Genomic DNA, 26203 nt, shown 5'->3' on the forward strand with positions numbered 1-26203 from the left:
ATTTCGTGTAGAACCATCGGACAGCTAGAACAAGGAAAAGGAGCAGAAAAACAAATGGCTTAATAATGAAATCCGGGCCCACTGGCTCCGCTGCCCTGAACTGACCAAACCATCCCTAGGGGCATTACTGCCATTTCCAGCACCGTATGCTCTACGCATACGTACCCCGTGCGTGTGTATATATTACATCTCCACGCTGTTGCCACTAACGGCTCTGCTCCGTGTCCGCTTTTCAGAAAGACAGAGAGGAAAGGAAGAAAAAACTCGCCCCCCTCTCTCTCTCTCTTGTGTGTGAGGTGGCGAACCCGAGGAGCGGAGGCCACAAGTCCAATCCGCCCGTATCTAATCCGCTGCGACGAGGTGGGGGCGCGGCGGGGCGGTCTTGATCCGGGCTCTTTCCTCGCGGGAGCGCACGGTGAGTTCTCGGCCGGCGATCTGCGTGCTACGAGTTTCCAGGGCGTGGGCCGGCGGGGGCTCGGGTGGTGGATTTCGGACCGCATTACGGTTTCGTGGGTAGATCTGGGCGGTTTCGTGCGGTGTTTTATCGGTGCCCTAATGCAGGGGATTTATTTTTTAAAATCCGTCGTTTTTTTGTGTGTTCAAATTTGCGGAAATTGACGGGGCCAAAATGTGTGGATTTTAGGTGGTGTTGTTGTGCCTGGCCTGAATTGGGCACGAACATTGACGCGGTTCTGGGTGTTGGGTTGCCGTGGATTTGCCGGCGACGCGTTTCTGTTCATAGCCGAAAAATCGGAGCTTTATGATTCGTTTTATTCGGTTGGGAACATGGCCCAACTGGCTTGAGCTGTATCCAGATAGAAGGCTGGTTGGATTTCTCTGGGTTAGTAGGGATTTGTTTGCCGCCCTCCAAAACTTGTCGTGTGGCCGTAGTTGAAATGGTTTGCAATGGATGGGGCAGTGACCGTCCCATCCGAATTGATTCGTATGGGCTCAACTGGATCCGGTGGCCTATGCCCGACTCCTAATTAATTTCAGAAAATTGTTTGCGTCCTCCTAGTTTCTGTATAAAAAACGGAAACGTTCATTGCTTCGTTCTGTAGCTATCACGGTTCTGGAAGCCCCAAAGTGGAAATTTCAACCATCCCATTCACACAATAGCCGTGTTCCTTTCGAGGTCTTATTCACGAGAATGCAATGGAAAACAGGGGAAAACAGTGGCGCTTTGCTGTCTAAATGGTGAATATATACACCTTCTCACAAAAGCTTCTGCTTTATTGTTTATTTGTTCAGGTTGGCATTTCAAGTGCGAGACCTTGGCTTCTTTGAATCCCACAAAGCACGGTTGAGCCATGGCTGGCTCCCTTGCTGCCTCAGCCTTCTTCCCTGGCCCAGGGGCTTCTCCGGCAGCATCCGCCAAAACATCAAAGAACTTGGCTGGTGAATTACCGGATAATTTGAGCGTGCGTGGTATTGTCGCAACGCCTAATGCCCCTTCGGGGAACATGCAAGTCAAGGCTCAAGCACAAGCCCTTCCCAAGGTTAATGGTACCAAGGTTAACCTCAAGAATGCAAGCCCAGACACAGAGGAGGCGATACCCTACATTGCTCCCAAGACATTCTACAACCAACTGCCAGATTGGAGCATGCTTCTTGCGGCTGTCACTACCATCTTTCTTGCAGCAGAGAAGCAGTTGACACTGCTTGACTGGAAGCCGAAGAAACCCGACATGCTTGTTGATACATTTGGTTTTGGTAGGATCATTCAGGATGGGCTGGTTTTTAGGCAAAACTTCTGGATTCGGTCCTATGAGATTGGTGCCGATCGTACGGCTTCTATAGAGACATTAATGAATCATTTACAGGTAACACAATGATACCACGAAACTTAGTTTCTTTACCCTTTTTTTGCTCTATTTACTATTGGTCCATCTTGTTTCACTGTGCCTCACTTTATTTTGAATTTTCAGGAAACAGCTCTTAATCATGTGAAAACAGCTGGCCTTCTTGGAGATGGTTTTGGCGCCACACCAGAGATGAGCAAACGAAACTTGATCTGGGTTGTCAGCAAAATTCAGCTTCTTGTTGAGCAATACCCCTCATGGTACGTTTCTGCAAACCGTAACAACCTTATCCATTTCTCTGAAAACGCCATCCTTCTATTCGCTTTCAATCAAATTTATAACCGTTACTCTTTCAACTCTTAATGGAATTGTCTGTTTTGCCCCTTGGACACGCAGTTTCAAAATTAGGTGTTGCATGTGCTAGAAGTGTTACTGTATGTTAGTAATGAAGCTCAAGGGAAATACCATATAGCTCAATTTTGGTCATTTCACTAATTCCTTAGCATCTTGGAGATTTTGGACTGATAGTTTGTGCATTTCATAGATGGATAATGGAGCTTTGTAATCTAACTGGCTTGTCGTATAGCATGAAAATGTCCTGTTTAAGTTTTTAGGTATGCACTTAACTTTACTTGAAGACTAGCAACACAAACAGTTCTCATGATCCAGCCTTGGTACAAACAAAACATTTACACATCTTGGTCTAAAGTCTGCAGACCTGTGATGTCTTGGTAAGAAGAACAGGACTCAGGCCGTTAGGAGCAGTACTTCTATGACCTAAGGATGGCACTTATGCTTTCAAAGATGAAAATCGTGCATCAGCAGTGCAGGCTTAAGTATCACTAGAAATTAAAATAATTCTAACTGTCAATCAGAAGCGCAAGAAAACAACCTCCCTGCCAACTTACTTTTTTTGCTGCATAGAGAATGAGTTTATTGCTCACTTCCCCTTTTGGCGGGACTCCCATAGCCTGCACAGTTTCAGCAGACAACACATTAATATGGATGTGCAACACTTCATATATATGGTTGCAACCAACTAAAACACTGATAGGTGGAGTGAAAAAAAAGCACTGATATGCGCCTTGGAGTTAATAGTATCACAATTTGTTATGACTCGTGGTCGAGTATAGAGTGACTTAAGTATTGGAAGTTATTTATTTGGCGAGACGATATATTAATGGCTTAGAACTGCTGAATTAAGTGGCGTTTGTCCGTGCTTCTTGAATGTTTGAATCTCAAAGATCCGACAGGCTGTACGCCTCGAGAGATCAGAACTGACATTTATTGTTGGAATAAATGATTTCATCCTAAGAAATAAATGGTGTGGGCTCCCATATGAAGATGTCTTTGATCTGAATTCTGGATTCATCGGCTCACTACATCTAATTTACTATTTGTGGACATATGCTTATGGGATGAAAAACTGACTGAATATCTGCTGAAAAACTTGCTATAATTTAGGGGAGATACTGTTCAAGTGGACACATGGGTAGCTGCTGCTGGGAAAAATGGCATGCGTCGAGATTGGCATGTTCGTGACGAAAACTCTGGACGCACAATCTTGAGAGCTACAAGGTTTGGAGTTCATCTGGTTTTGCATTTATCGTTTTTTTTTCTCTTTGATGTGGAATTCCATCTTTGCTTATGATTTACTACTTACCTTTGGATTTTTGCTTGCAGTGTTTGGGTGATGATGAATAAGAACACTAGAAGGCTTTCGAAAATGCCGGACGAAGTTAGGGCCGAGATAGGCCCATATTTCAATGGCCGCTCAGCCATAACAGACGAGCAAAGCGAGAAGTTGGCTAAGCCAGGGAGCGCTCCTGACGGTGGTACTATGAAGCAGCAGTTCATTAGGAAGGGGCTCACTGTAAGTAGGACAACCATGCTCTGCTTCCTAGTAGTAGCCACTGTACCTGACTCTCAGGTATCGTGATTGTTGCCAAATGCAAATCTCTCACGGAACTCCATTACATTGAGCAGCCTAGATGGGGTGACCTTGATGTCAACCAGCACGTGAATAACGTCAAGTATATCGGTTGGATCCTTGAGGTAATTTCTTCAGGGCCCCCTTGCCTGCCTCTTTTCATCCTATATTCAATGGCGCCACTGCTCTGACCATGTGGTGGCTGTTGGAGATACCACTGGCATGGCTTAAAAAGTTTATAAAGCTCTGCGTACTTGCGTAGCTCATTGCTAATGAATGATCCTGTATTTGAGATGTAAAACATTGCTAGTGCAGTGGTATCTATTGAGCTTCTTGATCTCCACACAGTACGAACCCGCTCCAATGCCCGAATCCCTTTCATTTATCTCTCCCTTCTTTTTAATTTTGTCCACAGAGTGCTCCGATCTCGATCCTGGAGCAGCACGAGCTCGCGAGCATGACGCTGGACTACAGGAAGGAGTGTGGCCGCGACAGCGTGCTGCAGTCGCTCACCACCGTCGCAGGAGAACGCATGGACGGCCACGCGGGCGACTCCACCATCCAGTGCCAGCACCTGCTCCAGCTGGAGTCCGGGGCCGACATAGTGAAGGCGCACACGGAGTGGCGCCCGAAGCGGGCGCGTGGCGAGGGGAGCTTGAGGGGAGCTTCGGGGGTTTTCCGGCCGAGAATGCATGAATGAAACTCCCACCTGGAGCCGACCGGACCGGACCGGCCGAGCAAAGGAAATCACATGTTGCATGGGTATGCTAACGCAGAAGTTTGGCACATGGCGGGGAGTTGTTTGTTATCAGGTCCATGGTCGCGGGAGGCTTGGAGGCAATTGGTAGAGCTGAGCATCATGCATGGGAGGGGGTAAAAAAAAAAGCCCTGGAGGTCAGGACGGGGAGGAAAAAGCAGGAACAGGGTTTTGAAGCGTGTGGAGTTGTTGTGAACGAGGGATGGATGATGCATGCGGGAGTGGAGTTTCTGCAGGGGATGATGTATGATGGATGTAGTAGGGTAGGCTAGGCCAGGTTGGGTGTGTACAATGCAAGCCCCCCCTGTAACAGCCTGATTTGTACATTCTTGCCATCTCTGTCTTGTTGATTGATCGAATCGCAGACCTCCTGGGTTTTTTTTTTTGTTGTTGTGTGGAGCATGTTCAGCGGCCTGACCGGCGTGCTTGGAACAAGGCACAGCGACGGTGAACCAGCTCTGGTTTGTTGGAACTGCGGTTGGCTTGCTTTGCTTGCCAGCCAAGGCCGCTGCGGAACGCGGTGGGGGTGTCGTGACGCGTCAGGAAACGCACAAGTTTGGCTGGCGGTGGGTGGCGCTGGCGCCGGACCAACCACGTGCATTTCTTCTTGAGCTGCGGGTGATGGCAACGCGAGCCACATTCATTCTTTGCCCCGGTCCCCTGATCGGATCGGATCGGCTACTGTTTGCCCCCTGCTGCAGCACAGAAATGGGTGGTTCGCGCATTCATCCCTGCCCGTCCTGGATCGGCTGCACCGCTCGCTCGATCAGTCCTCCTCCTGCAGCTGGTGATGACAAGGAGCGTCCGCAACGTGTGAAAATTAAATGAGGGTCGTAGTCGTAGACCTCTCGGGGTCGACGTCATTATACACCAACATCACTTATCTCCCACCAGCAAACAGTATCAACAACCATAGGGAAGCTTAACAAAGATAAACCATCTGTGAAACCTGGAAAGGAACAGATGTTAAAACGAAAACATGTTAGCAGAGGTTAAAATGATGCAGCAGCAGAGGCTCAGGCTCGCGTGACAGAACACACGGTCTATAAAAAAAAACAAAAAGATGGTGGTCTGCTTAGTGAGGCTCTGGGCCTGAGTTGGGCTCGAAGTGCAGCGGCCCGTTATCCTCCCACCGTTGGAAGCGGGCAGTGATCGCTGCTCTGTGAAGCCAGCCTCACGCCATTCCTGCCACTTCAGGTCTGGAGAGACCAAAGCTTCCGCTAAAGCCTCCGCCAGCCACTACCAACTTGGGACGGGCAGGCCGGCCAAAGGCACATAGCGAGCCCGGGCCCAGAAAGCCATCGCAAAGAATCCGCACCACCTTAATGCCCCCGCTCGGGTTACAAGCTCTCGCTACAGAGCTCGGCGAGGGTGGGCGGTCTGGACGAATATTTAAGCAGGTATAGAGGACTGCGGACTGGCGAGGTGGTGCTAAACGATGAGATGAGTGCGGACAGGTTTCGTGGAACGGTGTCTCGGAGCAGTGGGCTTTTTCGTTGCTTCTCTTTCGACGAAAATACTTTGCCCGCACAATCCCCCCAGGCCCACACACGAAACGCATTTATTATTCATTATTAGAGCAGCGCTGTACGTCAAATTGAACTGCAATGAAACATCTTTTTTTAACTCTGAACAACTAATTAGTAATAGGCGATACTTTACTAGGAATACAGAGACAGTACCTCAACCTGGAATAACACTTGAGAATATTTAAATGATAATTACATGTATTAAATATAGTCTAATTATGAAGGGCATGGCAATATGTGACAACTCTAATAATAAGCTGAGTTAATAACTCCTGCAGTTAAACAACACAATGTTATTTTTCTTAACTCAGGTATGATACAAATGGCAAAATTAATCATCTCAGTGTGAAGTGATATACAAATTTAATCGCAAGCAAAGTATAGTTTAAACTTTAAAGGAACAACACTGATCTGGGACATTACTACATTGACTACAGACTTATAAACTTCTATGGCACAAAAATGTTTTAATCTCAAAACTCTATTACATGTGAACTTCACATGCACTAAATTTCTCAACCAGTCAATATCAACTAACCAATACACTTTTACTGGAATCAACTCCCCACAACGCCATGAATTTGCAACCCATCGATCAAATTGAATATAGAATAGGAAACTTTCTAACAAAAAACAGTATCACATTGATCTCCAGGGGGACTTGTGTTTTAGTCCAAACCTGAGCACTTATGTCCAATTGCCTGTTTTGCTGAGCACTTATGTGGAGTCGTCATGCGAACAGAGTCATGGACAATGGTTTGATGCGACACTATACTACCATTACACAACATAACCCTTGCAAAATTCGTTTCAAGTGAGAAGAGTCAACCTACCCCTACTAAGAACTGGAGGTTGAGTTATAGCAACCACCATGAGACCGCGACAAGAAATGTTGGAGAAAAATCAAATCACCTTCACAAATTGGGACCAAACCCTTTCCGGAAATAAAAGGATGGCAGCATACATAATTCATTCAAAATGGCAGAGTAGTTGCACTACTTGTAGAGTACGTTTATATCCAAAAGCTCTTCTTTCGTTCTTGGTCCTCGGATACTCATTTCCTTCAACATGTCTGTTCTGAAGATAGCTTAGCGAAACCTGCCAAGAAAACCTCAAAACCTAGAGAGAAGCCAAGAACAATAATTCACCTTGGCACGTTGTGTTTGATCACGAATTCACGATCTAGTAGATACAGAGGAAGATCACCTTCTTGGACATCATCATCATCAACCTAGGGACCACAACGCGGAGGGGAGAGGAGGGAAGCGCACCAAAGGAGGAAAGGGATGGCTAGTCTGTACTCACCTGGGCACCACAACGCGGAGGGGCTCGGCAAGGAGAAGACCTCCGGCTCTAGATCCTGGTTCGTGATGCGCTCGCCTACGAGAACGTCGCCGCTTGAGAAGCAGTCGCCCCACGGCTAGCGCATCACCGCGTTGGGATTCCTCCGCAGACGAAACGTCAATTAGATACCATGCGACAACGGCATCGCAGGGGCGAGGGTTAGGCGTTGAGGGTTAAGCGGCGGCGCTAGGGTGTGGACGCGGTCGCCTAGGGTTCGGAGTAGCGAGAGAGAACACACGGGGGGAGGGGGGACGACGGCTACCATATCACCGAGGCGGAGACGAGGGGAGGGGTCGCTCGCGCGAGGGCAGGCGGGCGCGTGACTCCATGGAGATGGCGGACGTGGAGAGAGTCGTGCGCGGCGATCCGGGGCAGGAGAATGTCGCGGACGCGGGATATGGGGCGGAGGATGTCGCCTTCCATGGAGAGAGTCGGGGCGGGGTTTAGGGACGAGGATGTCGCGGACACGGATCTGAGAGAGACCGCGGGGATTGCGGGAGAGATGAGAGTGGGGCGAGGAGAGATGGCGAACGCGACGGCACGAGATGGACGGACGGGGATGACGGCAGTGAGCGGCGATTGCGGTAGACAGAGGTAGGGGCGGGGCCGCGGGGGTGTGCTTCACCAAAAAAAAAGTGGACGCCCACTCTACCATATAGAGTAGTAGAGATATGAGGAGAATTTAGAGGGAACCGCTGCGATAGATGAAAAAAGTAGGGATAAAATATTGACTATGTGAACCAAAATAGTGATATAGAAAAAAATTATGAAAAGTTTACGAAGGTTAAAAAAATTGATGCAGCAGTAGAGGCTAACGGTCTAAAAAAATAAAAAGATGGAGGTCTGCTTAGTGACGTAGACTCTGGGCCCGTGCTGGACTCGATGTGTAAAGCCGGCCTGCTATCCTCCCCACAGTTGGCAGCGAGGCAGTGATCACTGCTCTGTTGAGCCAGCCTCATCGTCAATGAGGTGCCGAGCTTTCGCTAGAGCTCCCGTCAGCCACCAAGTACCCAACTTGAGACGGGCAGCAAGCCGGCGGCCAAGGCACTTGCCCATACACCGAGTCCCAGGCCCAGAAGAGTCGTAACTAAAGCGCATCCGCACCACCCTTAATGCCCCCGCACGGGTTACAAGCCCTCGCTACTGAGCTCGGCGATGGAGCGCGGTAGGGACGAATATTTAAGCTGGTACAGCGGACTGCGGACTGGCGCATTGGTGCTAAACGATGAGATGAGTGCGGACAGGTCTCGTGGCAACGGTGCCTAGGAGTAGTAGTGGGCTTTCGTTGCTTCTCTTTCGACTAGAATACTTTGACGTGGGCACGTGGCCCAACGGCCCTGCACAAGCACAGTTTTCATCACAGGCCGGACGAAAATTGAAGATATCCACTCCCCCAGGCCCACCACACAAAACGCATTTATTCATTATTATTATTATTATTAGAGCAACGCTGTACGTCATATTGAACTGCAATGCAACATCTTTTTATTTTTCTTTTACTATGAACAACTAATAAGTAATAGGCGATACTTTACTAGGAAAACAGAGACAGTACCTCAACCTGGAAAACACTTGATGAGGATTTTGTATAAGCTTTGCTCCATGGCAAAGCTTAGAAACCTTTCATCTTAAAAAAACGGTGTTTTTTTCATTAGTTCTAATAGACCCTCTAGGGACTAGGCTTCATATTATTATTGGTAATGACTCTAAACATTTTTGTCACAACTTCAACATCTTCGCTTGTAGGTGTTCAGTAGACCCACCTGACCATGTCAACCTGCTTGCCAGTTGCCAACAGCTCAATATACATCACGTGGTTTTTGTCACCTGGGTGCTGTTTGGTTCACATATTTGTAACGTAATAGGTAACGGATAACGTTAAATCATGTTTGTTTTAGTCCAACCGTAATCAGATATCACACTAAAATTTGATACCAGCCTATTCAAATTTGTTACCGCCAGTAATCGAGCTGAAACCATTACCATTTGCGTTACATTTTTTGAACCAAACAATACCCTGGTTCTTACAGAAACTCGGCTATATATTATAAATCATGGGATTCGGTGCACTTTTGCTATTCATCGCACGCTATGTTGAAACAAAGATTTTTTTTAAAAAAAAACTTTGTTAATCCGGACGATTCTATTCTATGTGCCCCCCCCCCCCCCCCCCCCCCCCCCCCCAAAATCGCCCCATCGCGCGCCTTGCCAGACCAGACCTGCTGGTGGAAGATTTGTGGCCTGAACTGGAAAAATATTGCTGACATCTTGATCTGTTGAAATTGCAGCTGCAACCGAGACTGTATCAGATAAGCAGTGCCTGCAAGCCTGCAACGAAACAGTCAAGATAATGTTTGTTTCTCCCTTTTTAAAAAAAAATTTATAAAGACCAATATTGCTTCTCCTTTATGTATAGTTTCCAAATGCCAACGTGGCTGCATCAGTGAGACAGTGATGCTGCTTAAATGTTGAATCGTTTTAGATGAAAGATTCAACTTTGGATTTGGCCAAGATACAGACACCCCGACGCCACACAATTCGCTATACGGTGAGGTCACTCTTGCCGTTGATTCAATGTGCTCTCTCCCCCAACTTGACCATGGAAGTGAATCGGTTTCTTCTACGCAGAACGAAATTTAGGACCGATTCGCCATGACGAGGTACCATCTGCACTGACATCTAACCGAGATCCTCATCTGAACGAACGGTTCTTCTACCTAGTACCTACCAGGCAACCACTATAAACTTGTGCGATCGAGTCAGTAGTTTGCAACTCCAAGACAAAAGGCTACTATTAAGAACCAAACCTCATGGGTTGGTTGGGACATCACTGTCGTTAAATTCGTCAAAACACTGCATGATCTTATCTTTCTCTTCTCTCCCGTGTCTATATTTACCAAGCATCACATCAAAGCTAGTTCGGACTGCGGAACACGACGACGAAGCGAAAGAACGCAAGGTCAAGTCAGAGGCAGAGGGCAGAGGCAGGAGCAGTGGTAGCGCGACGCCGCCGGGGAGTGATGGCACTGGCGTGATACATGGAGGGCAAAAAGGCCAAGATCCTCGCGGGCGCGGTGGCTGTCTTGCTCGTGGCTCTCGAGCTCGCCTTGTTCCTCTGCTTCCGCCTGTCGAGGCCGTTCTACCTCTCGACGGCGGTCATCCTGTCGGCCGCGCTGGCGGGCACCGTCACGGTCCTGCTGTGCCACGCGCTGTACCCCCACGGACGGGCCGAGCGCATGGCGAGGCGGCTGGTGCTGGACGGCGGCGAGGATGTGCCGGCGGCGGCGCGCGTGGAGTACAGCTACTTCCGCAAGGTGGCCGGGCTGCCCAGAAGGTTCTCGCTGGAGGCGCTGTCGGCGGCGACGGACGGCTTCCAGTACGTGGTGGGGCAGGGGTCGTCGGGGACGGTGTTCAAGGGCATCCTCGACGACGGCACGCCCGTGGCGGTGAAGCGGATCGACGGGTCGGCGCACGTGGACAAGGAGTTCAGGTCGGAGGTGTCGGCCATCGGCAGCGTGCAGCACGTGAGCCTGGTGCGCCTGCTCGGCTTCTGCCTCGTCCGCAACGGCCCGCGCTTCCTCGTGTACGAGTACATGGACAACGGGTCGCTGGACAGGTGGATCTTCCCGCAGGCGCGGCACGGCGGCGGCGCCGGCGGGCGGTGCCTGACGTGGCTGCAGCGGTACCAGGTGGCCGTGGACGTGGCCAGGGCGCTGGCGTACCTGCACCACGACTGCCGCGCCAAGGTGGTGCACCTGGACGTGAAGCCCGAGAACATCCTCCTCGACGACCGCCTCCGCGGGATGCTCTCCGACTTCGGGCTGTCCACGCTGATGGGGAAGGAGCAGAGCCGGGTGGTGACCACGGTGCGCGGCACCACGGGGTACCTGGCCCCGGAGTGGCTCCTGGGCGCCGGCGTCACGGAGAAGTCCGACGTGTACAGCTACGGGATGGTGCTTATGGAGATGCTCGGCGGGCGGCGGAACCTGCAGGCCGAGCCCGGGCCCAGCGGGTCCCGGCGGTGGTCCTACTTCCCGAAGCTGGTCGCCGACAGGGCGCGGGAGGGGCGCGTGGCGGAGGTGCTGGACCGGCGGCTCGCCTCGTCCGCGGGGGACGAGGCGAGCGTGAGGCGGCTGGCCCACGTGGCGCTGTGGACTGTGGTGCGCGCAGGAGAAGCCCGGGGCGCGCCCGACCATGGCGCGCGTGGTGGAGATGCTGGAGGCCAGGGGCGGCGCCAGCGTGGAGCCCCCGCCGCCGTCGGACATGATCGTGGTGGACCTGCTCGCGCTCGACCCCGCGCAGACGCACCACGGCGGCGGCGGCGGCCCGTTCGGGCTCCCCGGGTTGCCACCGGGACCGAGCTCGGTGGGGACGGCCGCGTCGGCGGCGATGAGCATGGGCGAATCGTTCGCGCTCTCCTACCTGTCCGGGCGGTAGCGCACGTGGCTGTGCCGCGCCGCAATTCCGTAGCGATCGATCGGCCATTCAGGACTCCACCAGGATGCTGCAAAAGGACTACCCAACAGTGGAGTGGCAGTAGCTTCATGCCTTCATGATCTGGTGCGGTGACTGGTGAGTGATTTCAGGCTGCGGTCTGACAAACTGTACGTACTACTACAGAGTGCAATCATTGAAACGAAGGTGCAGACCTTGGCGCACCAAGTTCAGCTGCAAGCTGACTGGCACAGTGTCATTGAAGATTAGATGCAGGCGTGGGAGAAGCTGGAACGCCATCAATGGTTATGCGCATAATACGATTCTAAGTTTTTTATTCTAATTTTTTCTGTAAAATTTCCATTCCCCAAATAGGTAGCCCTTCATTTCAACCGGTTCCACCCAACTAAACTTTAGTCTCTATCATATTGAATATTTGAATGATAATTATAGGTATTAAATATAGTCTAATTATAAAACTAATTGTAGAGACGAATTTATTAAACCTATTAAGTCTATATTTAATATTTAAAATTTTAATTGGCATGAACTAAATTTTAGTTACGGGCAACCAAGCACTTCCTTAGGCGTAAACTAGAGCAGAACGAGGCTATCAGAGAGTCGAGCAATCCGAGCTACGACAGTGATACGACACAGATGATCGCTCGAATGAGGACTATACTGTACCACCATAGTCGCCTCTAGCATCGTCACTGAGACAACATGATGTAGAGGCCGCTGGAACCACTACTGCAAGTCCACCTCTGGCACCGGATAGGAAGTTTGCCCTATAGTAAGTCTAAAATACATTGAGATGTCATGTGTGCACTAGATATGTCTCACCAAACATAGCACTCACATGTACACGGCTATATCAGCATCAAATAGGGCACGCTATATCAGCATCATCTAGATGACTCGGTGGTGATTGGATGGGTGACCCAAATTAAATGTACACTGTTGTGAGCGGTTCAGTGTGCTAGAACATTGAAGAACCATCTCATGTAGTAGACCTTGCAGGAACAAGGGTTTGCGGTGTTCCAATGAGAACTAGTGGAGAGTATCGAGTCTTCGATACCTCAGAAAAAATTAGAGGAGTTTTAAACCCTTGATTTACTTTTCACTATTATATTTGAGCAATTTAGTTTGAGTATTTATGTTTTAAGTATTGTCATGCTAGCATATAATTTAAACTAATGCTCTTATCTCTTTGTGAACACATTGGGCACTAGGATGAAGTTGGCATGTTCTTAGGGTTTAATTATTGCAATATTTAACCTAGCTCACCTTTAAAAATGCACTTATCTAGATTAAACTACTAGTCCATACCCTTTTATAGTGCGGCTAAAGAAAAAGGAGAAGTTTTAAATTATTCTAAGTGTCTTTGCACTCGAAACGATACTTTATACTGGTATATACTTACCCTTGTCTACTACCCTTTGAAAACCAAAATAAAATCCATAATTAGACATGAAAACCATAGATTACACAAATAATCTTTGTTATTGTGACCTACCTAACCTCAGTTTAACTCTACCAACACACGTTAGTCATAATAATGTTATGCTGTTATGCTGTCATTAATCACCGTAACCACAACATTTGGCATATTTTCATTTAGATTTGAATTTAACCAGCACTATAGCACCTAAAAATTATATGCTGATTGATTTTCAGCTTTTAAAATTACTAATGGGCATACGTTCCGACATAATCACATAACGTGTTTAAGTTAGACTTGAAGCGTACGCAGCAATAAAACTATATAGATGAGATAATTCTATGTATGTACTTTTGGAGGAAAAAAACTCGAGGAGACGAAAATTTACAAATTAAATGCTCGCTCGATCGTGAGAAGATAAACGTATCGACGATCGATGGAGCCATGTATTGCCACGCTGCTCAGTACAAGAGGGAGCTTGCCGTTGACGCCCGCATCTCGGTGGCTAGCGGCCAGTCCGCCTTCGACACGGCCGACGAACATGGATCTAGTGAACCAGCACCTGAGCAGATCACAGATTTAATGAATTCAATTCAAGGACGATCTTCGCAACAGTTAACGGGCCATTTGCCTATGCGGCACAAGTCCAAACTTCAATTTCATCCTTCCTAAATTGAAATTGGCAGTACAACAAAGCCAGCATAGTTCTTCCCCCCAGGTTTCAAACTTACGTACGATACTTAAATATTTGATAAATAACTTAAGTCAACGAAGAACCGAGTGAACTTAAACATGGTCTGTTTCGGAATATACAACCAGCTGGAACATGAAATGTTTCCACGGACAAGTAAAACGGGAGAAGAGGGTTCCAGATTAAGAAACACAGGCGTTTCAGCTCTTTCAACACAAACAAGCACTCCGTCAACTAATGTAATTGACATCAACGCAGAGAAGTACGGGTCATCTAGCCTCCAGAACAGGTCACAGCACTACTGGGGGGCTGCCAATGCCTTGGGCTTCGGCTTCACCTCGACTTCATTCACTGTCCGGATAAATATAGCGTCAGGTTCATGCCTGAAATGCACAAAAACACTGGTGAGTCAACCCTTTTTTTCCTTATTTATGTAGACAGAGATTTGCCAGGCAAAGTAGTTCAGTATTACGTTTTTTCTCCCTCTTCATAAGTGTAGCTGGATGCCACAGCAAGCAGATGCCCATCCTTACTGAATGATAGAGCAGCGATGCTTGATGCGTACTTCGAGTACTGCAATCAGAAGTAGGGAAATCATGAATACAAGTAACGTTTCAGACAGTAGCACATCCCAATCAAGCAAAACTTTTCATTTGGTTTACCTGATATAGTCTTTTCTTGTTAATGCCATCCCACACATTCACAAATCCATCACACCCTCCGGTGGCAAATGTTCCATATCTGCACAAGGACAATAAAAATCTGAACTAATAATCCAGTGAGATATCAAACTACCAAGAAAATAGAATATCGTGGCTTTACATGGGATGGAAAGCAATTGCATTGACAGGATAAACGGTGTCCCTGCCGGCCTCAGACTTCCGATGACACTTGAAAGCATACCTGCATGAAAAATTGCCCACAATCAATGGCACTAGGATAAACGCCAAATATTCAGCTAGTTTAGTTCATTTCCCTCTTTTAATTAATTAAGAACCAGGCCACTCTAGTTCATTTTGACAAGTTTTGTGGCACGACTGTTCAGTCTAAGTTTCCAGAAAACAGGTAGTTTGTACTTGATACATATCCAGTGCAATCTGTAACCAGACCCAGACACGATCATAAACTCCATTTTAGTTTAGGAAACAACAAGAAAACGCCAGGAAAAAAATCTCAAATTACTCCCTAAGTAATAATCTCTTTTGGAAAATACGAAAAACGCAAATTCCTAAAAAGACTCAAAACAGGAAGGAAAAATAAATAACAAGGTTACTGTTTGCAGGCAATTTTGTTTTCATACTTCTATCAGCTTGAGTCTGGAATGGCAGTATAAAATGTATTCATTGCACCAATCTTTGTTTGAATACCACAAAGAAATTGACATGATTTCCAACTGAAGTGTAAGCGTGTTTATGCTTAAGTACAAGCACATATAAGCTTCAAAAATTATATATGGGGAATGTGGATGTGTGTTTGCAAAATAAAGTTTCACTACCAATTGTTTGTTTTGATGCAACAGGAACCACATGTACATTTAGGTCATAATAGTATGAAGCAATCATAAGATGTCAGACATGCACCCATCTTTTGGCAGTTAAGGCTATCTCCTGCAGCTTACTCATCCCCATATTCAAACTTCGCTCTACGAACAATGCAGTCTACAGCGCAAAACAGTACAAAACAGTGTTTTGGATAACGAACTACTGAAGACGGTGTAAAGTGCAGAAAACATACTTTTTAGATTGAGCAGACTCAGATAGATCAAAGAATTCCATAGAAACTCGCCCTTCAACAGAACTAAGAGCATATCCTGATGCAAGACAGAAAAAACTGAGATCAGCATACAGCTTATGATTGGTGTTATATACACCATACAATAAATTTGAAAATGAAATAAACAATATTGGACATAACTGTACTAAAAACAGGCACCTTGAACAGCATAATACAATAATGCATGCCTATAATTATTAAGAAAAGGCCAGACCAGTCGTTCAACCAGGAAAAACTAAAACTCAAAAGGCACATTTTGTTGCCCGCTTTCCAGCGGACCAGACTCCTGGGGTGTAGGCAAGCCACGACTGGATGGCTGAACGAGCGCCGGAACCTGGCTGCCCAGATGCAAGCAGCGCTGCCAAGCCTTGTTCCCAGGAAATGAATTTTGTTTTCGTTTTCCAGGATCCAGGTTCCCGCAGTCGTGAACACGCGCACCCAGTGGCCTGGCTGAGAGACAGTGAGCGGTAGCCACAAGTCAGAGAACAGGCAACCAAACAGCTGATCAAGGTCCCGACGCTAGAGGGCAAAGCAATCAAACATCAGTGACTTGTACGGCCAGAACCTGGCTAGCGACTGCCTGAATGCTAGATGTGACCCAGGCTAGCTAGATAAAGGAACAAAACAGGCCCAAAGTTGACCACTATGCCTGCACCATACTTGGAGCCTTGGACAATTACAGAGTACCTAATAGAAAGCAAACTGTAGTTGAATGAGCAGGTTTCCTGTAAACAAGAGTTTGGCCACCCAATCCTCAAGAAATATTTGCAAAGAATGTCAAACACATGACTTATAACCTGTAATTCTGTAAATAAGCCCTTTGTAGCGGGGTCATCTGTAGCTTACCACACTTTCCATATTGATATAACTAAGGGGTGTGATGCCCATTTAAGAAATGGAATACAGGCACTACATCAAACAATCAATATAGGAATTAATTATACACGCACTATTTCATGTTTTAAATAGAATGTAAAGCAATTATTGTAGACCTCCACTAAACCAATGCAATGGAAAAATATTTGGATTTCTAATACAAGAATAAGCTCTTACATAATGTCAAGAGTGGCATAGTTAACTGGATTAATACTTCCATACTGCTACTGATTTGGAAGATAAATCATGAAAAACTAGTATAAACAATAACTAGAATTGAAAAATAAACATAGCAGTTAAGTTGCAACTAGATATTTGAAAGGAATGAACAGGGACCACCATAAAACTGTATTCACAAAAGTTAAATCAACAGATAGAATTCAAATACCCCAGCTTAATATGTGATGAAAACCATACATAAAAAATACAGAATCAAATGTTAATGCTACATATTAATATGTATGCGACAACTTAAAAGACACAAACCATGTGCTGTTCAGATGATTATTTGACTTCGTAATTAAACATAATAGATCCATTTGGAGGAGCCTACCAAGAATCCTCAACTCAAACTCACAAATAAAGATTGAATTGTACTTATTGAACCTGGCATGGCCCTGTACGGACAGAATCTTGAGGCGCCCCTAATCTTTATCCCAGATAAAAGTCCCCATCACAAATAAAGAGAACAAAACAACTATCAAGAGAAATGGAGCATTGGTAGACTACCAAAGGAGCTAAAGGAAATCAATGGATGCAAATTGATATATTTACCATTCCTCTGTTATATAAACAGCATAAACAATTTAAAACGAATAGGTGTTGTCAACTAGCAACCTAATCAAGATGGAACCAATTACCTGTTCCGTTGGGAAAACATCGAACACATCGTGTTTGATATTTCAAAGAAGAGTCTCTTTTTTGCTCAGGTTGAGACATATTGCGCAGATCATAAATATTTACATGTCTTCCAGCTGTTGCAACAACCAACCTATTTCCTACTAACGAAAGAGAATATACACGTTCAGGTTGAGCATATGTCCCAACAAGGGTGCGCTCTGGTCCACTAACTCCTCTTGGATCCCAGCATTTTACAGTTTTATCCCAGCTGCCGGTGATGACTTGACCTAAATAGAACAAAACAAACAGTTCAGTTCAGACCCATTAGGTAATCACTCATAAAGCACAACAGGTCAAGTACAATACATAAAAAAAACCAACTGCATGGAAGGGTTTTTTCATTATTTTACTTCAACCCCAGATATTAATTGAAATTACGATAGAGCATTTCATCAGCTTAGGAAATTTCACTTAATTTAATAACATAATTCCTGAATAGCAACGAAACAACTACTCTCACATGACCATAATCATCATATAGAACAACGACATGGCACGATTGGACAGAGATTGTGATTAGATTGAGGACCATGCATAGTTAAGTTGCTGAGAACTGAAATACTACAAAATATATTCCAAGGACAAAAAGAAAAGGAAAAAAACTAGGTACCAAAGACACGATTCTGGCAAGGACATCTGTACAATTCTCAGTTCAAATCGAGAGACAAAGGTTTTATTGCATTGTGGCATTGTAAACTGTGCAGAACCAAATCCATGTAGCAGATCAAGCAATAGGAATCTAATTTCTATCTTGGCCTAGGAGTAAATACTTTCAAAAGCATAACCGCATAACTATATATAGTGTTTTTGGAATTCAAGTACAAAAATAGCTATCAATGTGTTCTGTTTATAGAAATTGTAAGGTCTAGCTGCATCAGGCTGCACAAGTACCTTGCAGAAGAAAAAGAAACGCTAGAAAAGAAATCCAAAAGCAAATCCACAGAAATAAAAAGTACCTGCAGCATAAGAGTATTCCACGCAACGAACCGGACCATCATGCCGCCCCAAAACATCTTCCTTGGACGAGCTAAATACCAACCTGAAATAGATAATTTGGGCTAATTACTTGTTCTTGTAATCACATTACAAGTGAAGGCAAACCTAAGCGTATTTGCATGCAAACTAATTATGGGACGAGTAACATTCAATAATCAGATCTTCAAAGTCCAACGCAAATGGATCCCAGACAATGCAAATGTAAGTTTATTTACAAGCTACCAATTATGGAACCAGTAGCATTCAATGAAAACAACTAGGCATAATGCTTGCCATCTTACATGAAGAACTCAATTCGCATCTAACAAAAAACATAAGATCAAACACTTACATTTGGTTTCCGGAACAGTTGGAAATTTTTAGAAGGACATGACCAGATATTTCCGAACTTAAGTAGTCATGTCAGTAATATAAACACCAAACAAACAGCAATTCTAGAACAGAATCCTGTCAGCATAAAACTGACAGGTTTCTCTTTGACTATAAAATGTTTGGTTAGTCATTGCAATAAACAATTCTGGATCAAAACAATTTTCTCATACAGTGCCACAAGTCTCCAGCTTATTTATGTGAACAAAAAGATACATAAAAATTTACTGCACCGCAACCCACAAAAAAGAGTGGATCTATTTTCGAAATCATGTATGCACCCGAAAAGACATTTCGGCAACAGCAAATAATACTATTATTCTCTAACTACATGTGACACAGCAGACCTATAACATCAGTACCACCAAACGGATAACAGAAGTGTTGATCTCAAAGCACACAGCCACATGCAATTTTGCAGGCGCAGTGCTTGTGCTGCACATCACCAACCCGATCCCAAAATTCGACGCTGCGCACTGTGTGGGATAAGGCAGGAATGGAAGAGACAAAGATACCAACACTTTTAAAAACCCGCTCACCTCCGCACGGTGTGGTCGGCACCGGCGCTAAAGCCCGAGGAGTCGTCGTGGAAGCAGCAGTCGAGGACGGCCCCGGGGTGCATGAACTCCCCCTTGAGCACGTTGGCGTCGGCGTCGTAGAGCCGCACCGTCTGCAAAGCCCAAACCAAACCAAACCAAGTCAGATCAGTGGGGTCAGACAGCTAGGGTTTAACGAGCGGGAGAATGGGGGGAGCGGGGGAGGAGGCGGCTGACCACCACTGACCTTGTCCCATGAGGAGACGAGGAGGTTGTTGCTGTGGTTGGAGAAGCGGAGGTTGGTGATTCCGTCGGCGGGCGGGTTGGCAAGCTCCTTGCCGCTGCCGACGGCAGCTGGCGCGGCGGCGGAGCTCATGGTGGGCGGTGGCGCAGGTGGAGGAGGAGGGGTCGGGCTAGGGTTTGGGGCGTCGAAGGCGGAGGTGGTTCGAAATTTGAACGCGCAACGAGCGAGGCTAGCACGAGGGAGGACGATGACGGTTTAAAGAAACGGAAAATGCTTGGGGAAGTCTTTCTGGATTCGAATTTTGAACCACGGCCACGGGAAGCAGCAGAGTTGGGGGAGTGACTATGAGAGAACTGGAGAACAGAGGAGACGAGGCGAGGCGAGAAGATTCCGCGGCGTGGGACGTGCCTCTCTTCCCGTTAGATCGGCGCCATTGCTGAGTTAACTACTGAGAGCCTGTGGAAATAAAATATTTTTGTAGTACCAAGACTTTTAGTAATATCATCATAAATGTTATAAAGTGTTTGATTGTATTTTTAAAAAAGTATGTTTTCAAAACTATGGTATTATATATACAATGGTATTTTGAGTTTTGAAAACTTTACTCCGACCCAAAATTTTAATGACATGGCTAGTTTTCGACGTTGTATCCTCCTGTATCTAGGCCTTCTGAATCTAAGTTTTTCGTTTCAGATTAAAGACAGCTGTTCGAAATGCTACAGTTGTAATTGATAGGGACAATATTATAAAAACAGTTTTGAATTAAAGACAAGCGCACATAATCCTAGGTACTACTGTCCAACCCCCTTTTGTCCATTGCGAAGATACAAGAACATGACAAGATCACAATAGATGGACCTGCAGCAGAAACAAATAACAAGTAGATTTGCAATAAAAAAACTAAAAAATTAATATCTTAATAAGTATCTGCTTTTATATCTAATTCTTAGGGCTAGTTTAGAAACCTCATTCTTCCGAGGATTTTCAATTTCCAAGAAAAATTAGTTTATTTTCACTTGGAAAATGGAAATCCATTAAAAAAATGGAGTTTCACACTAGCCCTTAGAACTAAAGGTCTAGCATGTGTTGTATGTGCCTTGATTTGATGTCTGCCATTGTCCGATGTGGCGCGCCGCTCACGTTTCTCACCGCGCATCAGTACGGCTGCTCATCAATTAACTGTTTGCTTGATGCCGGAGTCTCTTTCCTATGCCCACCCCAGAGTCTCCACTCTCCATCCTGTGCCCACCCCAGAGACGCAATGATTTGGCCGCTGTAGGGATTGCTGAAAGAGAGAGAAAACTTGGATCCATGTTCACATAAATGTCTGTATTGTTCACAAAACAGCTCTTCTGGAGAGTTGATCGACCTCTATGTTATTCACAAACAACATATTCCACAAAAGCAACTCTTCTGGAGCATCCATGAACCGAATAGAATTGTAGAACTGTGGTTGAGTAAACAAAAGAGCCTCCTTTGCGCATGTGTAACTAGCATTTGCTGGGTCAACCAAAATGCAAAGGGTGCTCTTACAGCTTACCTGGGCTAGACCGTGTTCATTATTCAACTTCAGAGCCCTTCCTTTCTCTTCTTTAGAGCTAAAGATTTTCTGAATGCAAAATAATAATAATAATTCTTTTAGAGTTCTGGCCATGTCTAGATGGCTATCTAAACAAAATACTGAGTACTGGTGATTAATTTTCAATCAACTTATAGGAATAGTACAATATAAATAAAATGTCCAAAGCTGGTGTTTGGTTTTTCATGGCAGCACAACTTATTAAAAAATAACGAAAAGAATATCAAATCCAACACTGCTCGGTCCTGATAATACTTCAATAAATATGCTTCAACAGTAATTCTCAACTATGCTACTTTACAGCTAGGGTGCAGAGCTAGAGCCACCCAGATCACTGAATAGAAAACTGAAAATCACTCAATATCATAAGTAATCAGTATTGATGATCATTGCTGAAGATGATTACTGAAGCGACAGTATTCCTGATCTTCTGGTTCCATAATCTTCAAGGCGTGGGATAATGCAACCATACCAAACTAACCTCTAGATAACAATTGAAAATTATATGCAGAAAGCAAGGTTGTGCACACAGTGAAAAGTTTACCTTTTTGGTGGTTGACACATTTTCATTATGGTCAATTTTGATGTCGAAGATATCATGGACTGAATCATTAGCCTGCAGAGAAAAAGAGGAGCTTTAACACTATTATAACACTAAAATATTCATAGATATAGAGATGTGCACAATTCTGCTTACATTAACCTGTGCATGCTTCAGGAATCCACATCCAAGAAATCACCTCATATGGTTCAACTAAGCAAATGATCAAAAGCACATATTTTAGCAGGATCGTTGTTTGTTACCACTTCCTAACTAGCGGAAGAACACATCGAAGAAACCAAAGCCAATAGGGAAGGCCCAAGAGAAAATGGACCGAGACGCCTGTGGGAGGTGACACTGGTCATTTCCTCTATGCCCTGTCAACCCAACTGCGCCCAGCATTCTTTGAGATTCTTCTGTCATGCATCATACTCCTAATCTCAGCTGATTTGTCCCAATCCCCATGAGCTGCGAGTGTGCTTGACAGCTGCACATACAAACTTGAATGTGTTGACAATCCTGTTTCCATCAATTTGTTTGCAACCTTGTCCAACAGAACCTCATTGCCCTGGGCTTTGCATCCTCCAATAATAGAAGTCCAACTAATTGCATCAGCTTTGAAAGGCATGTTCTCTATGAACTCAACTGCTTCATCCAGTCGACCTGCTCGGACCAACAGGTCAGTCACACATGCATAATGCTCAGCTGATGGACTCACGCCAAAATCTTCCTTCATCCGGTAAAACCATCTCAATCCCTCTTCCACAAGCCCAGAATGACAGCATGCAGAAAGGACACCAACAAATGTCCGTTCGCTTGGCTTCAGACCCCTACTTTGCATTAAATCTAGAAGTTTCAGTGCCTCGAGTCCATACCCGTTAGAAGCATAACCTATAAGCATTGAGTTCCACAGGACTTCGTCTGGATTAGCAATACCACTGAAGATCCTGCGTCCATTGGCCAAGTTACCACATTTGCAGTATAGGTCAATGAGCGAGGAGGCTACAATATGGTCAGACTGCAGACCAAGCGCAATAGCAAGACCAAAAATCTGCTCCCCGGAACTTACAGAGCAGATGCTGCCTGATGCACTAAGGACACTGGATATAGCTACATTGTCAAGCTGCAAACCAAGCCGGTGCATCTCACAGAACAGCTCCAATGCATCAAGAGCATGCCCGTTTTGACTGAACCCAACAATCATAGAATTCCATGAGATGACACTCTTGCTAGGGATCAAACGAAAAACTCTTCTAGCCTCATCTATTTGGCCACAGTTTGAGTATACAGTGATCATTGAGTTGAGCACAATGGTGTCATGATGCCTAAGCTCACTGAAAGCTTGGCAGGCATCTGCCCAGAGGCCGCATTTCGAGTAGAAGTCAATGAGAGCACTTGCTGCTATCAAGTCATTGACAGCCCCACTCTTTAAAGCACAAGCTTGCGTCTGCTGACCAGGCTTCAGCATGCCTAAAAAGCCACACATGTTCAGAACAATGGCATAAATAGTAGAATTAGGCAACATTTCTGACCGCAACATCCTTACAAAAAGAACAAAAGCACCATCTCCATGATAGGCAGGGTTACAACCACTGATAAGAGACGTCCATAGAGCAATGCTGGGGCTCTCCATCTTGTCGAAAAGACATAACGCCTTGTGCAACTGTCCGCAAGATGCGTAGCCATAGACCAATGCGGACAGCGAAATCTCATCGACATGTTCTAACCTGTCAAGAACTTGGTGAGCGGAGTCCAAATCCCCACACTTGCAATACATGTCAATCAACGCGCAGCCCAATATCGAATCAATCCCGGTGTTGGCAACCACCAACCGGGTGTGAGCTTGCCTCCCAATCTCATACTGCGTCCGATCAGCACAGGCGCCAACCACTGTGGTAAGCACGAAGGGGTCATTCCATGGTAAGATCCCATCCGAATCGCACTGCGAACCAATTCTCTTGAGCAGAGCAAAGGCCTCATCCACTCGGCCACAGCGTACGTACCTATGCAACACAGCGTTGCAAGCCACGGCGTCCTTCACGGGCATCTCATCTAGCAACTCACTCGCGGTGTCGAGATCCCCAGCACCAGTGAGGCCAGTTATCACCGCGTTGTAGGAGAAGGTGTTCCTGTCAGGCATGGAGCGAAACACGCGGAGAGCCGCACGGTGGTCTCCGGACTTGAAGAGGGCGGTGATGATGGAGTTATAGGAGAAGCAGTTCTTCGTGGGCATTTCGTCGAACAGGCGGCGGGCGTCGCGGGAGTGGAGCGGAGAGCCGCGCGCGTACATGAGGAGGACGGAGTTAGTGGGCGGGAGCGAGGAGGGGACGTGGCCGGATTTGAGGAGGAGCTGGTGGAGCTGCCGGCCGGCGACCGCGCTGCAGGAGCGGAGGAGCTGGATGCAGGAGGGGACGTCGACGGCGACGGCGACGGCCATGGCAGCGGACTCTGACTTGGGGAGAGGACGGGCATTATTAACTGCCTCGCGCACAGCCCCAAATCCCCCCAATGGACAAGACAGCGCAGTCTCGCACTGGTCTCCCCCGCCACAGCGTCCCGCGCCGCCGAGACTGATTACTAGGCTTATCTACGCGAGGGGGTGGGGGGGTTTGGATGCGGCCGCCGGAGGGCACCAGGCCGGGATGCGGCAGCCCACGGCCGGCGGGAGAGGCAGGCGGCGGCGTATGATGTTTTCGGTTCAATACAGGTGATTTATGCTACAGAAAAAAAAACCTATCGTAACTAGAATTTGGCCCGTTTAAAAACGCGTGATGGGCTTTTGCACTTGTGTCAAATGGTTGGTAACGGTGCGTGCGGCCCTTTTTAAAACGCACTGGCTCCTGGGGTAGTGCTACTTTATTGTTTTTTCTCTCTCCCTCTCTACGTGAGAATAACAGACAAGGTTGGTTACGCTGAGAACCACGCTATCACAAATCATCAATGTTAACATGGATCATCAGATTTGCTCATTTCCCCTCCTGTCAGCAGTATAGACGCGAAAAGTCGGTAGAAGCACGTTTTCTTTTCTAGCAATCCACACACTCAGAAAACACATTAAAAAAACAGTATGTAGAGTTGGGTCTCTAACCTCTTTCTGAGAAGATACATATTCCTTTATATAGAGATGCGACACTGCTCACAGATATAAGTGGTATTTGACCACATAAGCGTACTAGGGTTTTTTAACAGTTTAATCGGTAGAAGTAACATTATACATTCTGAACTGAGCACCAATACTACTCTACAGCGCTGTTCAGCAGCCTCGCCGTAGTAATACTAGCAGTAGCAGATCGATGTTCAGCAGCTAGCCTCGTAGTTAAATTTATTCAGGCATTGGTGGTGCTTTGCACTGACGACGATCGAACTGAAAGAGGTAGGTAGCTAGCTCTGGACGAAGGCCACGTCTCACGGCCTGAAGAAAGCCGGGTGGGGACGGCCGGTGCCCTGGAAGGAGGTGTTCTTGAGGTGGTCAGGGGCTTGCTCGAACGAGTGGCGCCTCGCCAGCGACAGGATCTTCTTGTCGGCGGCGATGAAGTAGGCCATCCCAGCCACCGTGGAGACGATGAGCGCCTGGCCGGTGGGGTTGATGTTGGCCTTGGCCCATGGCAGCATCCGCACGCTGGCCAGCTGAAGAAGCGACGATCAGTTATTAGAGACTGGCCGACGACGGGCTGTTTCGCGACCGATCGACGCGTACGTACGTACGTACGGCTGCGCAGCATGCGCCTGATTAATCTACGGGAGAAATTAAGCTAGAGACGTGAAAGGAAACTCACGGTGGGGATCGCGGAGGCGATAGTCGCCACGGCTGCCGCCTTGGCTCCGGCGAGGGTCGCCTCTGCAGACCATGCATGCGACACACAGACAAGCATCGATCAGTCAGTTTAGTCAGTGTACTGCCTGCGTAATAAACAGGCTAGCTAGTGTGCTTCGCACAATCGCACGTACCTCGGGAGCAGCGCTTGGCGAGGGCGAGCTTCTGGTCGAGGGACGCACGGCTCACCGTCGACATCTCTGTACGCGGTTGCAGACTTGCAGGTGGAGCAGCAAAGCAAGCTAGAGGGTTTGTGAGACGGAGCAGCTCGATCTGCTGGCAGTGGCAGTGAGCAGCACTGGAGTTGCAAGGAGGATGGATGTGTTTTGTGTTGCCAGAAAGAGGAGAGGCCAAGGATTTATAGGCGCCGTTGCGCCGCCAAGCATCGGGCGGGGGACCCCAACCACACAAACAATCGGCGGACGCGGGGAGGGGAGGGGAGAAGCGGCGGGCGGCGCGGACGTTGTTTTGGAGCCCATGCACTTTTCAGGGGAGACCTATGAACCTATCCATTCCAGGGAGGGAGACAAAAGAGACGGGCGTCGCATGCGACACCATGCGCGTGGGCCTATACTGCTCCTTGTACTGTTTTATTTGGGCATCTGTGTGCTAATACCACTCAAGATTTGGGAGGGGGCGAAAAAGGA

At 46.8% G+C, this 26203-nt stretch overlaps 4 protein-coding genes and 1 pseudogene across 6 annotated transcripts; 2 read left to right on the forward strand and 3 right to left on the reverse strand.

Moving 5' to 3' along the window:
• The first annotated feature begins 216 nt into the window (after positions 1-216).
• Positions 217-4846, forward strand: LOC103638097 (uncharacterized). Its single transcript, NM_001371011.1, has 7 exons — positions 217-415; positions 1252-1823; positions 1929-2062; positions 3267-3380; positions 3486-3675; positions 3789-3857; positions 4148-4846. The coding sequence occupies exons 2-7, from the start codon at positions 1311-1313 to the stop codon at positions 4430-4432; spliced, it is 1305 nt and encodes a 434-aa protein (NP_001357940.1). The 5' UTR covers positions 217-415; positions 1252-1310; the 3' UTR covers positions 4433-4846.
• Positions 4847-10200: 5354 nt separating this feature from the next.
• On the forward strand, positions 10201-12203 carry LOC107181290 (protein kinase superfamily protein pseudogene; annotated as a pseudogene). Its single transcript, NR_159811.1, has one exon. The product of NR_159811.1 is annotated as a protein kinase superfamily protein pseudogene (transcript).
• Positions 12204-13886: 1683 nt separating this feature from the next.
• Positions 13887-24456, reverse strand: LOC100283404 (uncharacterized). Of its 2 annotated transcripts, NM_001350117.1 has the most exons (11): positions 21899-24456; positions 21746-21817; positions 19626-21231; positions 19382-19512; positions 18434-18516; positions 17438-17704; positions 15663-15738; positions 14751-14831; positions 14591-14669; positions 14401-14501; positions 13962-14311 (listed from the first exon to the last, which is right to left on the reverse strand). In NM_001350117.1, the coding sequence occupies exons 3-11, from the start codon at positions 19752-19754 to the stop codon at positions 14227-14229; spliced, it is 1032 nt and encodes a 343-aa protein (NP_001337046.1). In that variant the 5' UTR covers positions 19755-21231; positions 21746-21817; positions 21899-24456; the 3' UTR covers positions 13962-14226. The 2 variants fall into 2 exon arrangements, with proteins under 2 accessions (NP_001149777.1, NP_001337046.1); NM_001156305.2 differs by lacking the exons at positions 21746-21817; positions 21899-24456 and having other exon boundaries at positions 13887-14311; positions 19626-20006.
• LOC100501238 (Putative pentatricopeptide repeat-containing protein mitochondrial) lies at positions 22579-24355 on the reverse strand. The gene is made up of 2 exons (NM_001196013.1): positions 23746-24355; positions 22579-23632 (listed from the first exon to the last, which is right to left on the reverse strand). The coding sequence occupies exons 1-2, from the start codon at positions 24177-24179 to the stop codon at positions 23614-23616; spliced, it is 453 nt and encodes a 150-aa protein (NP_001182942.1). The 5' UTR covers positions 24180-24355; the 3' UTR covers positions 22579-23613.
• A 291-nt stretch (positions 24457-24747) lies between the features above and the next one.
• On the reverse strand, positions 24748-25877 carry LOC100193182 (uncharacterized). Its single transcript, NM_001138337.2, has 3 exons — positions 25691-25877; positions 25519-25580; positions 24748-25369 (listed from the first exon to the last, which is right to left on the reverse strand). The coding sequence occupies exons 1-3, from the start codon at positions 25752-25754 to the stop codon at positions 25148-25150; spliced, it is 348 nt and encodes a 115-aa protein (NP_001131809.1). The 5' UTR covers positions 25755-25877; the 3' UTR covers positions 24748-25147.
• Between the last annotated feature and the right edge of the window lie 326 nt (positions 25878-26203).

The sequence above is a fragment of the Zea mays genome, chromosome 9 (assembly GCF_902167145.1).
Source record: "Zea mays cultivar B73 chromosome 9, Zm-B73-REFERENCE-NAM-5.0, whole genome shotgun sequence".
NCBI classification, from domain to species: Eukaryota; Viridiplantae; Streptophyta; class Magnoliopsida; order Poales; family Poaceae; genus Zea; species Zea mays.

Bases quoted from the DNA above. Each gene is read 5' to 3' on its own strand.
- LOC100283404 (NM_001156305.2), bottom strand. From the start codon at position 19,754: ATGAGCTCCGCCGCCGCGCCAGCTGCCGTCGGCAGCGGCAAGGAGCTT. The intron at 14,832-15,662 runs GTATGTTTTCTG...TTTTTCATGCAG, and splicing joins GAGTCTGCTCAATCTAAAAA to GTATGCTTTCAAGTGTCATC. The intron at 14,670-14,750 runs GTAAAGCCACGA...GTCCTTGTGCAG, and splicing joins GCAATTGCTTTCCATCCCAT to ATATGGAACATTTGCCACCG.
- LOC103638097 (NM_001371011.1), top strand. From the start codon at position 1,311: ATGGCTGGCTCCCTTGCTGCCTCAGCCTTCTTCCCTGGCCCAGGGGCT. The intron at 3,676-3,788 runs GTAAGTAGGACA...TACATTGAGCAG, and splicing joins TCATTAGGAAGGGGCTCACT to CCTAGATGGGGTGACCTTGA. The intron at 3,858-4,147 runs GTAATTTCTTCA...TTTTGTCCACAG, and splicing joins ATATCGGTTGGATCCTTGAG to AGTGCTCCGATCTCGATCCT.
- LOC100193182 (NM_001138337.2), bottom strand. From the start codon at position 25,754: ATGTCGACGGTGAGCCGTGCGTCCCTCGACCAGAAGCTCGCCCTCGCC. The intron at 25,581-25,690 runs GTACGTGCGATT...CATGGTCTGCAG, and splicing joins CGCCAAGCGCTGCTCCCGAG to AGGCGACCCTCGCCGGAGCC. The intron at 25,370-25,518 runs GTGAGTTTCCTT...TCGCTTCTTCAG, and splicing joins TCGCCTCCGCGATCCCCACC to CTGGCCAGCGTGCGGATGCT.
- LOC100501238 (NM_001196013.1), bottom strand. From the start codon at position 24,179: ATGGCCGTCGCCGTCGCCGTCGACGTCCCCTCCTGCATCCAGCTCCTC.